Below are 13,145 nucleotides of genomic sequence, written 5' to 3' on the forward strand. Positions count from 1 at the left end.
GTGCCCATCAGTCCCAACATTTAGCAATAGAATCAAACAGTCCAAAAGTCAATTAAATCCCAAACCAAAGCGAGGATCTTTTGATAGCCTACCGGTATGCTGCTCCAAACGAAATGTATGTCTCACAATAAAACGCACAAAAGATCCTTAAGAATAAAATTCTACAAGAGAAGCCTAATAAGAAATAAAGGCCTGTGCTTTGTGCAGTCTAAGTAAAAAAAAGACCTCGGCCGCAATTTGAGGATTTACGGTATACAGTATGTATATAATCAAGGCATATTAGCATAGCAAATCAGCTGGGATCAAACAGCAGCACACATGGTATAATTAAGCACTGTAGTCTGTGATTTTCAAATGAAAGCTGGCTGTACAAATACATTGTGGAAATGTGTGAATATGAGCAGTATATTAGGCCAGAGGTGGGAAGACAGATATGCCAGAGGGAAGACAGGAGGGCCCAAGAATACCCATTCAGGAAAGAGGTTTAATAAGATATCACAGCAAGAGGAACAGGGAATATAACTGTGATTTAGATGCAATTTAGATATGAGATGTGGGGGTGACCCAAGGGTTTCTCCCAGAACACTAACTCCTGGGAAATGGAGTCATTACCTGAGGGAGTCAGGTAGAAGCATAAAGTACGCTAATCCTCTGACATCTTAAGACACAGCAAATACATCCATGTGGCAATATCGGGATGGCACTCATCAGAAGAGAGAAATATTAGGAAGGGACATACTATGCACAAGAGCAATATAATGTTTTTACAGTTAATATATATAAATAATTATCTGAAGTCATTTTTTGTAATTCGTATTGTTATTGAGGTACAGTGCGGTATCTGCTGCTCTGACTTCAGTGGGATATATTGCCCACTGTTCATTCACACATAAATAGGTCAATCAGGCTGAAAAGGAGTACAGCTGTTTGTACAGAGATGTGGACATGAGTCTCTTTGCGGTTGCCGATGCAGTCGGGGGGATTTTGGGGACGCGGAGAGAGACGGATGTCTCCCAGAATTCCCCCCAGATGTTCCGGAGGGCTTCCTGTCCCATCTGCTCTGTGTTTACACACTTTATACTTTATGGGAACTTTGTTTTTCGGGAGAAGAGACGACAGCCACTTCAAGAGACAAACTCCCCACTGTTCTCGGCTTCTCCGCTGGAACCCTGGAGTCCTGCCAGACAACCCCCCCCCCCCCCCCCTCCCGCCACACACAATAAAATGTCTTCTCCTCAGCCTGCCCCACTATAAAAGCGTGGTGTTTTGGTCTTTATTCACAGATTAGACGAGAGGACGTGGCAGAGGCGGTCTGCGTCCAGGACCGGACGCGGTTGTCTCTTCGGCGTGTCCTGCGTGCCACTGGACAGGTAACCTCGGATTTGAAATGTTCGGCTTCACCCGAGCCTGATACTAGCTATGTCCCACCTGGTTTCTAATCCCACAATCCACTAGGGCAGAGATCTGCAAACTCTTTCTCTCTTTCTCTGATCTGTAACATGTCAACTCATAATGTCTTTCAGCTGCCAGATTATGTCCCAGAATTCCACAGCTTTCCCAGCAGCCCGCTGGAGGTCAGACAGAGGGCCCTGTCACTCTTCCAGCAAGCTGCCCGAAAGGTACACCAGCCTGAGCTAAATCCCTCAGGTCCTCGCCTGTTGCTCCTGACAGAAATACTGTGTGTGTGTTAAGAGGTGCCTGCATTCGGCCCCGCACCAGCTGTGCAGTGTGATAAGAGACGGTAGCAGGCTGCACACTTTTCACAGAACGCATGCTAGTGACCACCTTTCTGATTGGACAGGGCAGTCAACAGGCCTACAAATCTGATTGGACATTCCAAACTGGGGCATAAAGATAAACAGTGCACAAAACGTCATGCAAAAAAAAATATTATGACGTACAGATGAATAATTTTACAGTGCTTTGACAAATACGACTCCATTCCAGAAAGGACTTCATGTTTGTGGCATTATGGCCTCTTTTGATCTGTTTCTTTGACATATTTAATAAGGGTTCTGATGGCATCCAGTCCCAGAACACTGTAGCTTTCCAGGATAACGGTGACGTGATGCACATTGAACCTGATGGACAGCTGATGCGCATCTTTGAGATATCCAGCTCCTGTGTGTTTGTCTTGCTGCATCTGCAAGCAGCAGGAAAACAAGGATAATTTGTGTATTTAACTCCATAAAAGAGGCCTGGCTGTCCATAGTCCAGTGTCTTAGGGAAACTATGCAAGCCAGGGAAAGCAATTAACACTTGAAACGGCATAACTTCTAAATAGCACATTATGGGTGAGCGTCCAAAGGTCAGCTATATTTAGTCTGACGAGCTCGTTAAGGACTTCTCTGTCCTCACTTTGTTCATTTGTGCCAATTGTAAGAAATTTTCCATACTGTTAAATGCTGTTTGGTATTTTCTGCTGAGAGACATAGGTTGAAGTTCTTTTATACACCAAGGGATATTTCATCTTGATTTATAATAGGGTGTTGCCTGGTAGCAATCTGCTATGTTTTTTAAACACATTTCTTGTTCTAAACACAAGCCTTAAAATGGATTTTTCCACTGAAATGCCGCAGTGAAATCCATTACTCTCTCAAAAAAAGTAGTAAAAAAAAAAAGAACTGATTTCATTCCCCTGTTTTTAGTTTAGATAAAGAGAATAGTCAGTAAGCTAACCGCAGGGTTCCTGTATACTTCAATAGCATCTTCCCCATAATAATTTCTTCTCAGCATGAATGGCTTGGTACATAATATCCGTTTGATCAGCCTCCGTTCCTATGCATTAGACGTTTATTTTATAAAGAGCTTGAGTGCAGTATTAAAGCTAAACAAAGATAGCGTTTATCTGACAAAGAGGGTCTGTCGTCTGTAATCTCAGTGTAATTGACAAATACACAAGCTTTTACCGACAGGCGCTTGGTTAAAAACTATCTGCAAGCAATTACCGATAAGATGTGTTTTTTTTTCCATGAGATGGCTGGGTAATGGTTTACACAGTCTTAAGAATGTATCTGTAACACCTCCAGACACTATATTCTACAGCGAAATAACTTTTCATTATCATCATTCACGAGACTGCTTATGGGGTAACTTCAGAATGCATTTAAAATGTAATATGATACTTACCTTGCCTAAGACTGAAGGTATCTGTACTGAAAAAGCCTTTGTTCTACGGACTGAAGAACCCAAGTTAATATTAAATCCTGCCCCGGCTTTTAATCTTAGGTCAGGCCGCCTAAAACCTCAAACAAAGCTGAGAATTGATAGTTCCCCCGTTCTGTGGCAAATCCCATTTGTTTATGCATTGTGTGTTTTTTGCATTGTATCATTTAACATGGACATTATCTGGCTTGCTGGCTTCTGCTGTAGCGGGAGCGTGTGGCGTCTTAGCGGTCAGCCCAGCCGGTGACAGATAGGGGAGCGTGCTGTTCTCATACAGCATCCCGGTGATATGTATCAGAAGCAGCTACACGGCTGTCGGATACGAATGAGCGGCAGATTAACGCCTCGATTCTGCTTGAGCCTCGCTGACCGTGGAAATCCGATTACAGCGTCGCATCTGAGCTCACAGAAAGAGGAAGTCATCAACCTTCTTAAATCCGATTACAGGATCACAAATTCAACAAACGTAGTCCAAATGCGCCCATCCTTCCAATATCGCACAGGTCTGTTGTCCCAGAAATAAGGTTTGGGAAGATTTGCTGTACCTAGGCCAGTTTGAATTATCTACAGCCCAATTTCTACTGAGGGTCAGATCTAGTTTAATTTGACCAAATTCTGCATGAGATGACAGCAGAGAGACTGGGACAGATGTTGTCATTCGTGGTAGATATTTGTAGGAATTGCAATTCCTGATTTCTCTTTTACCGAATAAGGTCCAATCAGGAACCAATTAGCGCAACCAAAACCCGACCGAATATCACAAGATGCTATGTTAGCTGTAGTTTCATTACATTATTGGCATTTGGCAGACGCTCTTATCCAGAGCGACGTACAGTTGATGAGACTAAGCAGGAGACAATCCCCTGGAGCAATGCAGGGTTAAGGGCCTTGCTCAAGGGCCCAATGGCTGTGCGGATCTTATTGTGGCTACACCGGGATTAGAACCACCGACCATGCGTGTCCCAGTCCTTTACTTTAACCACTACACTACAGGCCGCCCTACAGTTTCGGTCCTGGTGAGCGCTCTGTGTCGTGTGCGTTTCAGGTGCTGATCCGCTGTCGCCTGGTCAGCCGTCTTTCGTCCCTGAAGCAGGCAGTGCGCAGGATGAAGAGGCAGGCTCGCAGTGACACACCTGCAGGTGAGCGACCACACCCACAGGCCAGGCCACATCCCGAACCATACCGTACAGTACTGCTCTGTATCAAAGCCCAATGTCACTGAAGTATCTCAAAATGCATTTGTTGTTCAAGGCGAAAGGTCCTTCTACAAAGATCGAGGATTCAACTCCACAATGATTTGCATTATTCTATTTTTTTTACTAAAATATCAACGGGAATTAGTTTTGTTTAATATTAATAGGTAACATCACACTATGTCTTTGTGAAGACATATGTACAAACTAATTCAGCTAATTTGAAATATCTCTGTCTGCAATTCAACAAGATGAACTTCAGGTGGTTCCTAAAGTTACTAAAGAAGTGTGTGTCTAATCCATTTTTTAGCAGATGATGACGAGAAGCCCCTCCCTCTGAAACTGTCCCGGGACAATCTGCACCACTTCTCCTTTCCCACCTTCACCTGTCTGGATCACCTGGATGAGCTCGTAAGTCTGAACCTAACAGTCAAAAGCAGCAGTCAGTAAAGCAGCAAGGAACAGAACAGTGATTATCTGACAGATCCATGATCAGTGAATAAGGCAGTAACAAGTGAATAGGGCAATGCTGACTGATTATTATCAGAGATCAGTAGGTACAGCAGTGAAGATGGTTGTCTGACAGATGGTGTCTCTCCAGACCCCTCATGCCCTGGGCCAAGTTCCGGTGAAGCCTGTCTCACTTCTGATAACAGCCCATGTCCCCTTCTTCAAGCTCAAGGTACTGTATTAATGCCTATCCTGTTCAGCGCACATGTATTATAGAGCTGAAACTGTAAGACCTTATGTATCTCCTGCAGAGGAGACACTGGTTACTAATGAGGACATTTAGTCTGTTTGTGAAGCATGGCAAGGAGCTTCATCTTCAGATCTGTATGTGTTATTTCCTTAGCAACAATGAAAGGGTGACTGAACTTTTAAGCTCCATAAACAAACCCTCAGAAACACACCATAGTGACAGAGCTTGATGAATTGGCAGATGCTCATTGTTCAGACACACAAGTAGGGTTAACTTTAAAATCTAAATAAAAAATTTGAATCTCAAAACATTCACCACAATTTGCTTTGTGTTTTGGGGTGTGTGGGATGAAGCTGTTGTATTAAAATGTTCTCTTGTTGTTCTGGAAGGTTCCTCAGCACTACAGGTTGATGGGCTATCAGCAGGTGTCACCTCTACAGGCGTGGGAGGGCTCTGCTCCCAGTATCTCAACCCGACCGCTACGCTCAGGAGCTGAGGTGACCCTTCTCACCACCAAGCGTTTATTAGTACTTTTATTATTATTATTATTATTATTATTATTATTATTATTATTACTACTAAAACTGTGGAGGCTAGCTGTAAACCGCAGATACCATTCAAGATTTCATAGAATTGCTAAACTGAGATTTACTATTTCCCTACACACTCATCTGGGCACTGGTCCTCCAGCTCACAGTACATATGTTTCTATATTGGAGCTGATTCCTGTGGAGCTTTTGAAACTAGATTTGTGCCAGTAAATGTGTCATCCGTGACGAATATGCTGCAAGGGTCAGTTTATGAGTTCTATTTTCTAACGGAAAGATGGTGCCTGTAAATTCCCAGACTGAGGATCATCTCTGTGCTTTTTCCCATCTTGCTCGTATTGGCCGCGATGCATTCCTCGGTGCACACGGGGCACGCCGGCCTCGGGACCTGCCGAGTCGCTCGCTTTTCATAAACAGGCCCTTCGGTACCGAGGGAACCGCGCCGCGGCAATGCTTCCGACTGCCAAACCGAGCGCTCGCTCCAGAGACTGGAGTTTGTGTTATCACATTACATCCTCAGCCTGTCCCAGCGGCCCATGGAAACCTGACCCTTCTCTCAGACCTCACATTCTCCATTAAACTGTTGCTGAGTAAACACAACAGGCACCAGGACGGCCGTCCGTCAAAGAGCCCTGAGCGTCACGGCAACATCCAGAGGGACGTCTGTGTATGCTGCTTTTTGTTACAGACGATCTCTTGTTCAGTTAAGGTTGTCGAATGTGTTTACTTCTATCTTTTTTTCCTTAAATTTATTAACACAATTGGCTTCTTATTATTCGCCTTGTCTTTGAAACCTTTGTTATCTTTCAAATGGTTTTAGTGGCCATGTGTCCACACCAATGTGTACACTAACTGAGCCTTTTGAGTTAAAAAACAACCTCTCTTCAATCATTTATTATACAGCACAACTGATATGGGATGTTATTCTTCATGGCATACATAGCTATTTCTTACAAAAATGGTTTTATGAGGATCGCAGTTGAATGAAAACCAGCATACACAGGGCTGAGTTTGAGAACCACTACCCCTTCCCGTCCCTAGAGCCAGGACCCAAGTTCGAGGGCCTTCACTTGAGAAAAATTGCTCCAAAGCTGGATGAATTGCATCATGTTCCATCAGTTTAAGCCCAAAAATCCCATTTCACGATGCATGTCTGTAGGCTGTGTTCGTGTATTCATTTGAAAGTATTTGAAAGTGCTGTGTATGTAATCCTTTGCGTAGGCCGGTTGAAAACATCACATCTCTCCACCTCTGTCTCCTCTGGTTGAGAGACTCTCTTCAGGATCTCTGTAGGAGCCCTGTTCTGATCATTCTTTGTTTAACTGCAGGATGAACTCCTGCCCGCGGTGATAACATCTCCAGCAGAATGCGGTCTCCCAGAATCGGAGGGGCCCGGACAGAGCTGGCAGGACCAGGCTGTGGAGCTGAAAGAGACCACCGCCCTGAGTTTCAGTGCCCCCCCTGCCCTGCTGCGGCCCCCGAATGCCCACCCCCTCAGAATCTTTGTATGTCCTGATCCAAATCACAACATCCCCCCCCCCCCCCGCCCAGTTGTAAATTCATTATGCTTTGAGATTGAAAATGGTAAACCTGAAAATAAAATGCCATAAAATGTGTAGATCAGTAGATCTCAAACCAGTAGACCAGTAGATAAAACCAGTAGATTGCTAGACCATAATAGGGTAGTTACGCCATGTGTCAGAGTTCAGCGATAAATTACCTTTGTCAACTCTTAACATCTCCCCCGTGTTGTGTAGAACCCGGCCCCAGGCCTACAGGCCTACAAGCAGCCCCCCCGCTACCTGGAGTGTGACCCCGAGTTCCACCTGTGTCCTTTACCGAGGCACCCCGTTCCCAAAGGACCTAACGTGGGGGTCCATGCACCCAGCACCCAGAGGAAGTTCCTGGACCGGACGGTAAACCCACTGGATATGAGGGACAACAGACAAGCATTTATAGAGTCAACAATTTTACAAAGGGCTTTGAACCTTTCTGATTTACCTCTCACAAGTAACATTTAATGTGTTTACTCATTTAAAATTGCAACAAATTGAACTACTCAAAAAAAGGGAAAATACGAAAAGCATATTGTTGGACATATTGCAAGTACCAAGTGGCACTAATTACTTAAACCCTCTACTTGAGTTTATTTTTTCTTAAAACCCATGCAAAGTTTTTTTTCAAAGGACGTGGGTTACTCAAAAAAGTATTAACCAGCAGATAATTTAAATGTCCCATAATGTAAAATTTGATTGTACAGCAGGGGTGGTGAAGTTTTGGAGTTATTTTTAAACCGTGCTGGCTGTGGTGTGCTGAGGTTCAGTGTGTAGGCAATGCCCTGATATGATTCCATTGTGCAGAAAGGGGTATTACTGGGACAGAATCCAAACACACCTGCTTTCCAAACAGTCAGCTTTGTTCTACATCAGTGGAGCAGCCTCCAATCCATTAGTCCCATTCAACTGGAGAATGACTGCACCTAGGTTTTAACCGATTTTTGGAGCAATGTTGATAACATAACTGATTATTATGAGAAAGAATTTACTGACTCGGAATCAAAGAGGAGGGCTTATGAAAACACTATAGAGACAAAAGTGAGCCGTGTTTGTTTGTGTCTACATCACAAGCAGTCCAGGTCTTCTCCAAACTACTTTATGTGCAGACTAACATGAGATAAGTGCTCATTCAGAAGGGCACAAACTGTTTAGACAAAACAACCTCCAAAAGGAAGGAAAAGTGGCTCTTCCTTTCTAACATCACTCCCTGTTGACCGCAGGAAGTGATCCGAGGGGTGATGACCTGGAAGAAGTTCCAGTCAGCAGCCTTGTCCTCTCTGTCCAGCCCTCCTGCTCTGACCAGCTCCTGGACGCCACGCATGTAAGGGCATCGTTGCACCACACGTGTATTGCAAAATGCGCTCTGGTAAGATTATCGACAGTAAGTCGGACCGTGTTTCAGACATCCCACCCTTCCGAAAATCATTTTCGGGAGAGCGACCGACCAGCCGTGGCTTCTTCCATATATGACAAGTTCAGCATATAACCCAATAAAGGGTCAAATGTGTTTGGATGGCCAACGTCAGAGATCAGCTGCCACACAAGCCATTCTGAGAAGCAAAGAAATGACCGTGCTTCCTTATGGTGCCTATGACTTTGTTTCCTTTGGGAAAATCTGTTCGCAGCATCACAAAACAAGCTATGGGCCTGAAATACAATACAATACAAAGCATACATACTGTATACATACAATGAAAGCACAGATGCTGTTAAGCTTCATATTCCAATAGGCCAACCTGCTGTTCCTGGCTATATGAGGTACAATAACAGAGGAGAGTTAGAGTGTTATTGTCCCGACATGGCTGGAGATCAGTCATTTCATTCATGGAAATGGAGATAATTTATATAGTGGTGTTGGCAGAAGGAATTGTCACTGGGTGCCTCGTGTTTCATGTATTTCAAAGGGAAGATGTGATTTGCAGCAGGCATAACGTTGGTGCTTGACGATGGTGAAGTCATCTAGAGTGATAGTATTTAGAAGCAACGGGACGTGTTAAAGCGATTAGTGTAAGATTACGCCTACATGTAGGGAGGTATACAAATGATTTGCTCTTAAGAGAACAAAACACCTCATATATTCAAAGGAGACTTGCCCTTGGTCTCAAATTGACAATCAAAGATAAATTCTCAGAGCAAATCTGCTTTGTCTCATCTGGTGGATGTGGAAAGTGGTAGGGGGGGGGTGTGTTCAGTCTAACCATTACATTACATTGAGAAACCGCTTTAAGACCGAACTTGTACCAAAGTGAGGACTTCAAGTGATTCTTTCACTTCAGCCTGCTCAAACGTAGATTTTGGGCCTTTTCTTGTGTTTTTGTCATGCCCTTTAATTTACACTGTTTTATATTATGTAAACCAGGCCCTCAGAACAAATTGGCTGTATATGAATCCCAACAGATGTTTATGTAGCACATTGCTGAACACCGCTAAGAAGAAAAACAGCCACATTAATAATCGATTATGAATGTAGCACATTTCCTGGAGTGATACACTTAATGCTAAGCTTCCAGTCTATTACTTTGCTGTTAATTATCAAATTTAATACCCCATATGGACCGTTAAATTGCTTTCATTTGATTTAAATATTCAAATGAAAATCCGCTAGAAAAGATGCAGACTAGCATATTAAAACTGTGAGGTGCAATAGACAAAGCAAGAGGTTATTGGATTTGTTGTGCAACAATTATGCACCTTGAAATTATGTAAATGAACACACAATCAGAAAATCCCTGAAAATAAGATGCTGTTCTATTCTAGCCATTTTAATTCCATCTTCCTTGTGAGAGACAACTGGAGTGTGCCATTGGGTAGGATATCCCTATTAATCTTCCATTCAGACCACCCTCGTTCTAAAAGCTGTTTCTCCCAGCAGGGCTGATGCCTTTAATGAAGACCTGCTCCCCAGCTCAGCACCTCCTGCCCTGGCCTGCCTGCCTGAGGAGCTGAAGGAGGACGTGATGGATGGGCTGTAAGAGCAAGAACCAGCCATGACCAACACGCCCAAATACTGAACATCAGAGTCCACACTAAACACACTGACCACCAGAGTCAACACCCAAATACACTGAACACCAGAGTCAACACTGAACACAATGAACATCAGAGTCCACACTAAACACACTGAACACGCGCAGTCAACACCCGAAACATACTGCACACCAGACTCAACACCCTAAATGCACTGAACACCCAGAGTCAACACTCTAAACGCACTGAACACCCACAGTCAACACAGTGAACACACTGCGCAACCAAACTCAGCACCCTAAATGCACTGAACACCCAGAGTCAACACAGTGAACACACTGCACACCCAGACTCAACACCCTAAATGCACTGAACACCCAGATTCAACACAGTGAACAGCGGAGTAAACACCCTAAACACACCACCAGGGTAAACACACTAGACACTTGAATGAACACCCTGAACTCTGAACGCCCTGCCCCGACTCACAAATGATGTCCTAAACATTTAATCAATCAATGAAAGCTACAGAAGGCAATTATGAAAGGCTGCTCAGTTAAGCTGTGAGCTTAACCCCTCCCAAGATATTGATTAAAATATTCACTTCTGTACATGAGAATTAAATTGAACCACTCAGAGCAGAGTAAGTGAACACATGGCAGGAAACTGCTGCAGCCCAGGGACTCTGCTGCCATAGCTGAGCAGTTTGAGCGGACAGCTTCTTGCTCAGAGCAGGATCTTGGTGTCATCCAGCCATGTTGGCATGTGTTTGTGCAGATCTGAAAGCAAGGGAGTAGCTCTAACCCCAGAGATGCTGAGAGCGGAGTTTCCCCTGCCGGAGAGCGCCCGCATCGCACAGCTGAAGGACGGGACCACCAAAGACCACCGGTAACACCCACCCTCCGCTCCCCTCGTACAGACACATGACAGAAGACCGCATCCAGCCACAGAGAAAGCCAACATTCATCTAGGAATGTTTGGAACTAGGAACAGGCCAGCATCATGCTCTGTGGCCAGCAAGATGACTCAAAAAGGCTTGGAAACAAGCGTAAATGGTCATGCATTGTAGTCCCCACAGTGCCCTTTACCAAATAAGAACTCCTAAGGCTGTGGGACAGGTCACTGGTATTCCATATGAATTGAGTGTGCACCTGAAGTTGGGGTATTCTTTCTTTTTCATTGACCAGATTTTTCTCAGTTTTGCTTGGGCAACAAATACAGTAGGTATGCCTGGTTTCAATAGACACAAAATGGCTCTCATAGCTATCCAATTGTTATTGAAGTTATACTACTGTCTGTGTTGCCTGGGAAGACATATGTGCTAAGAATTTGTGCAGATTCTTAAGCTCTTCTTCAGTCTGTTTTTCCATATTTCATGTTTTGACACTTGTTTTGGCCTTGAGAAATTTGACCTTAGGAGGCAGCCAGAGTTCATCTATGAGATGCTCAAACTCCAAGGAAAGTGTTCAGTGAGAGATTCTGTCAGCCGCATGAGGGCCATTGACCATATTTAGCACAAACACAGATACACTTTCCCCGGGGACTATTGGCAAGCACCTTTTTGCTTTTTTTAAGGCTCCGGTTCATAGATTTTGACATACTCCATCCATGTTTCAGAGATCAGCCGAGGGCACGGTTTAATGTTAACCTGCTCATCTGACGGCATCTCTCTGTTGCTTTTGTACAGACAAGTGAGAGCGCAGGAGAAGGACCAGGCTCAGCCCAGTAAACTGGCCCCCAAAGTGCAGGCAAGACTGAGGGGCTTGAAGGCCCTGGCAACGGCGGACTTCTTCCCGCAGTGATGCTCACCGCACTCTTAAATCACGCGGATGAGGTGATGATAAATGTATAAACACAGTACCTTCCAGTTCTCTGTATAATTTAATGCAGTGGATGAAACCTGTAGCGGCACAGATCATGTCCCCCCCCGGAATCCATTCCCCCTGGAATCCCATTCCCTTTGTTCTGTTTTCATTGCCATCTAAACCACAGTGGAGCGCCGCTACAGAAAACTGTGGGAAGGGTCGACCGTCATGACGGATGGCGGAGTTATGTGCGGATGAACCATTTTAATATTTTGTAAGCTTGGGATTAAGTGTATAGACCCTTTGTTTTTCCATAAGCACAAGTTCATAGTTGTATGCAGCAACAATTTCAGGGTCTCATCTCATGTTTCTGTTAAAACTCAAACTCAGCTTGTGTAGTGTCTTGCCTGTCCCTTGGAATTCTAGTCTAAATATCATGAGCAAATTGTTATATGTTAATATTTATAACATGTCTAAATACTATTTATTTAACCCCTGACTGATTATTGAATTGCTTGCAAGTACTGGTAGTGCTAGGGAGTATGAGGGTATCCAAAAATAAGGGACACACAAAGATCTTGTGATTCAGTGAAATAATTTTATAAGTGCATGTAACAGGTAAAAATGTAAATGTTGTGCACTAGTTATCTGATACATTTAAGCTCACTTCTCATTATGGTTTTATATAACATTTATACAAGAAATAAAATATTTATCAGAAAATAAATGGCTTTAAAGTCCACATTTCTCCCTGCCTTATTTCTGGAACATTTCGACCAAGTAAAATGCAGGGCTGACAGCCTGCTGGCACAATTTCACTTGTTCTTTACTGCCATCTCATGGCTACCATAATGTCTATCACCACCAAACGCATTGTACAGGTATGCTACATGGACCTCATCACTGAAAAATTGCTTCCTGAAAAAGTTGGAATGGTCCACAATAGTTGTCTTTACACTGAAATAAAACACTTGAACAGACAATTAACTTTAACAAGCAGTTTTCTGTACTCATCGGACTTCACTCATTTCAGCTTTAGGTCAATCAATTAAGCAATACAGAAATGTAACATCTTTCAGAGATTTTACAGCATTTTACTATGACAATAATTTAATTTTACTATTAACAATGATTTCTGAGTACTGATCTCTGACATGTTTGAAAGTCAGAATAATCATTCACTAAGTGACATAGTTTGGCTGTAAGAGAGT

At 43.6% G+C, this 13,145-nt stretch overlaps 1 protein-coding gene across 1 annotated transcript in view; it reads left to right on the forward strand.

Annotated features, from left to right (window-relative positions):
- Positions 1–12,625, forward strand: part of cfap221 (cilia and flagella associated protein 221) — a 30,862-nt gene extending 18,237 nt beyond the window's left edge. The window contains exons 13-24 of the mRNA XM_061226678.1: positions 1,284–1,370; positions 1,524–1,619; positions 4,211–4,304; positions 4,669–4,769; positions 4,960–5,040; positions 5,448–5,555; positions 6,935–7,111; positions 7,364–7,522; positions 8,383–8,483; positions 10,035–10,130; positions 10,907–11,017; positions 11,817–12,625. Coding sequence (XP_061082662.1) covers positions 1,284–1,370; positions 1,524–1,619; positions 4,211–4,304; positions 4,669–4,769; positions 4,960–5,040; positions 5,448–5,555; positions 6,935–7,111; positions 7,364–7,522; positions 8,383–8,483; positions 10,035–10,130; positions 10,907–11,017; positions 11,817–11,931 — 1,326 coding nt within the window. The 3' untranslated portion in view covers positions 11,932–12,625. The remainder of the gene's footprint in view (positions 1–1,283; positions 1,371–1,523; positions 1,620–4,210; positions 4,305–4,668; positions 4,770–4,959; positions 5,041–5,447; positions 5,556–6,934; positions 7,112–7,363; positions 7,523–8,382; positions 8,484–10,034; positions 10,131–10,906; positions 11,018–11,816) is intronic.
- Positions 12,626–13,145: the final 520 nt, after the last annotated feature.

Source organism: Conger conger, chromosome 17 (assembly GCF_963514075.1).
Source record: "Conger conger chromosome 17, fConCon1.1, whole genome shotgun sequence".
NCBI lineage: Eukaryota > Metazoa > Chordata > Actinopteri > Anguilliformes > Congridae > Conger > Conger conger.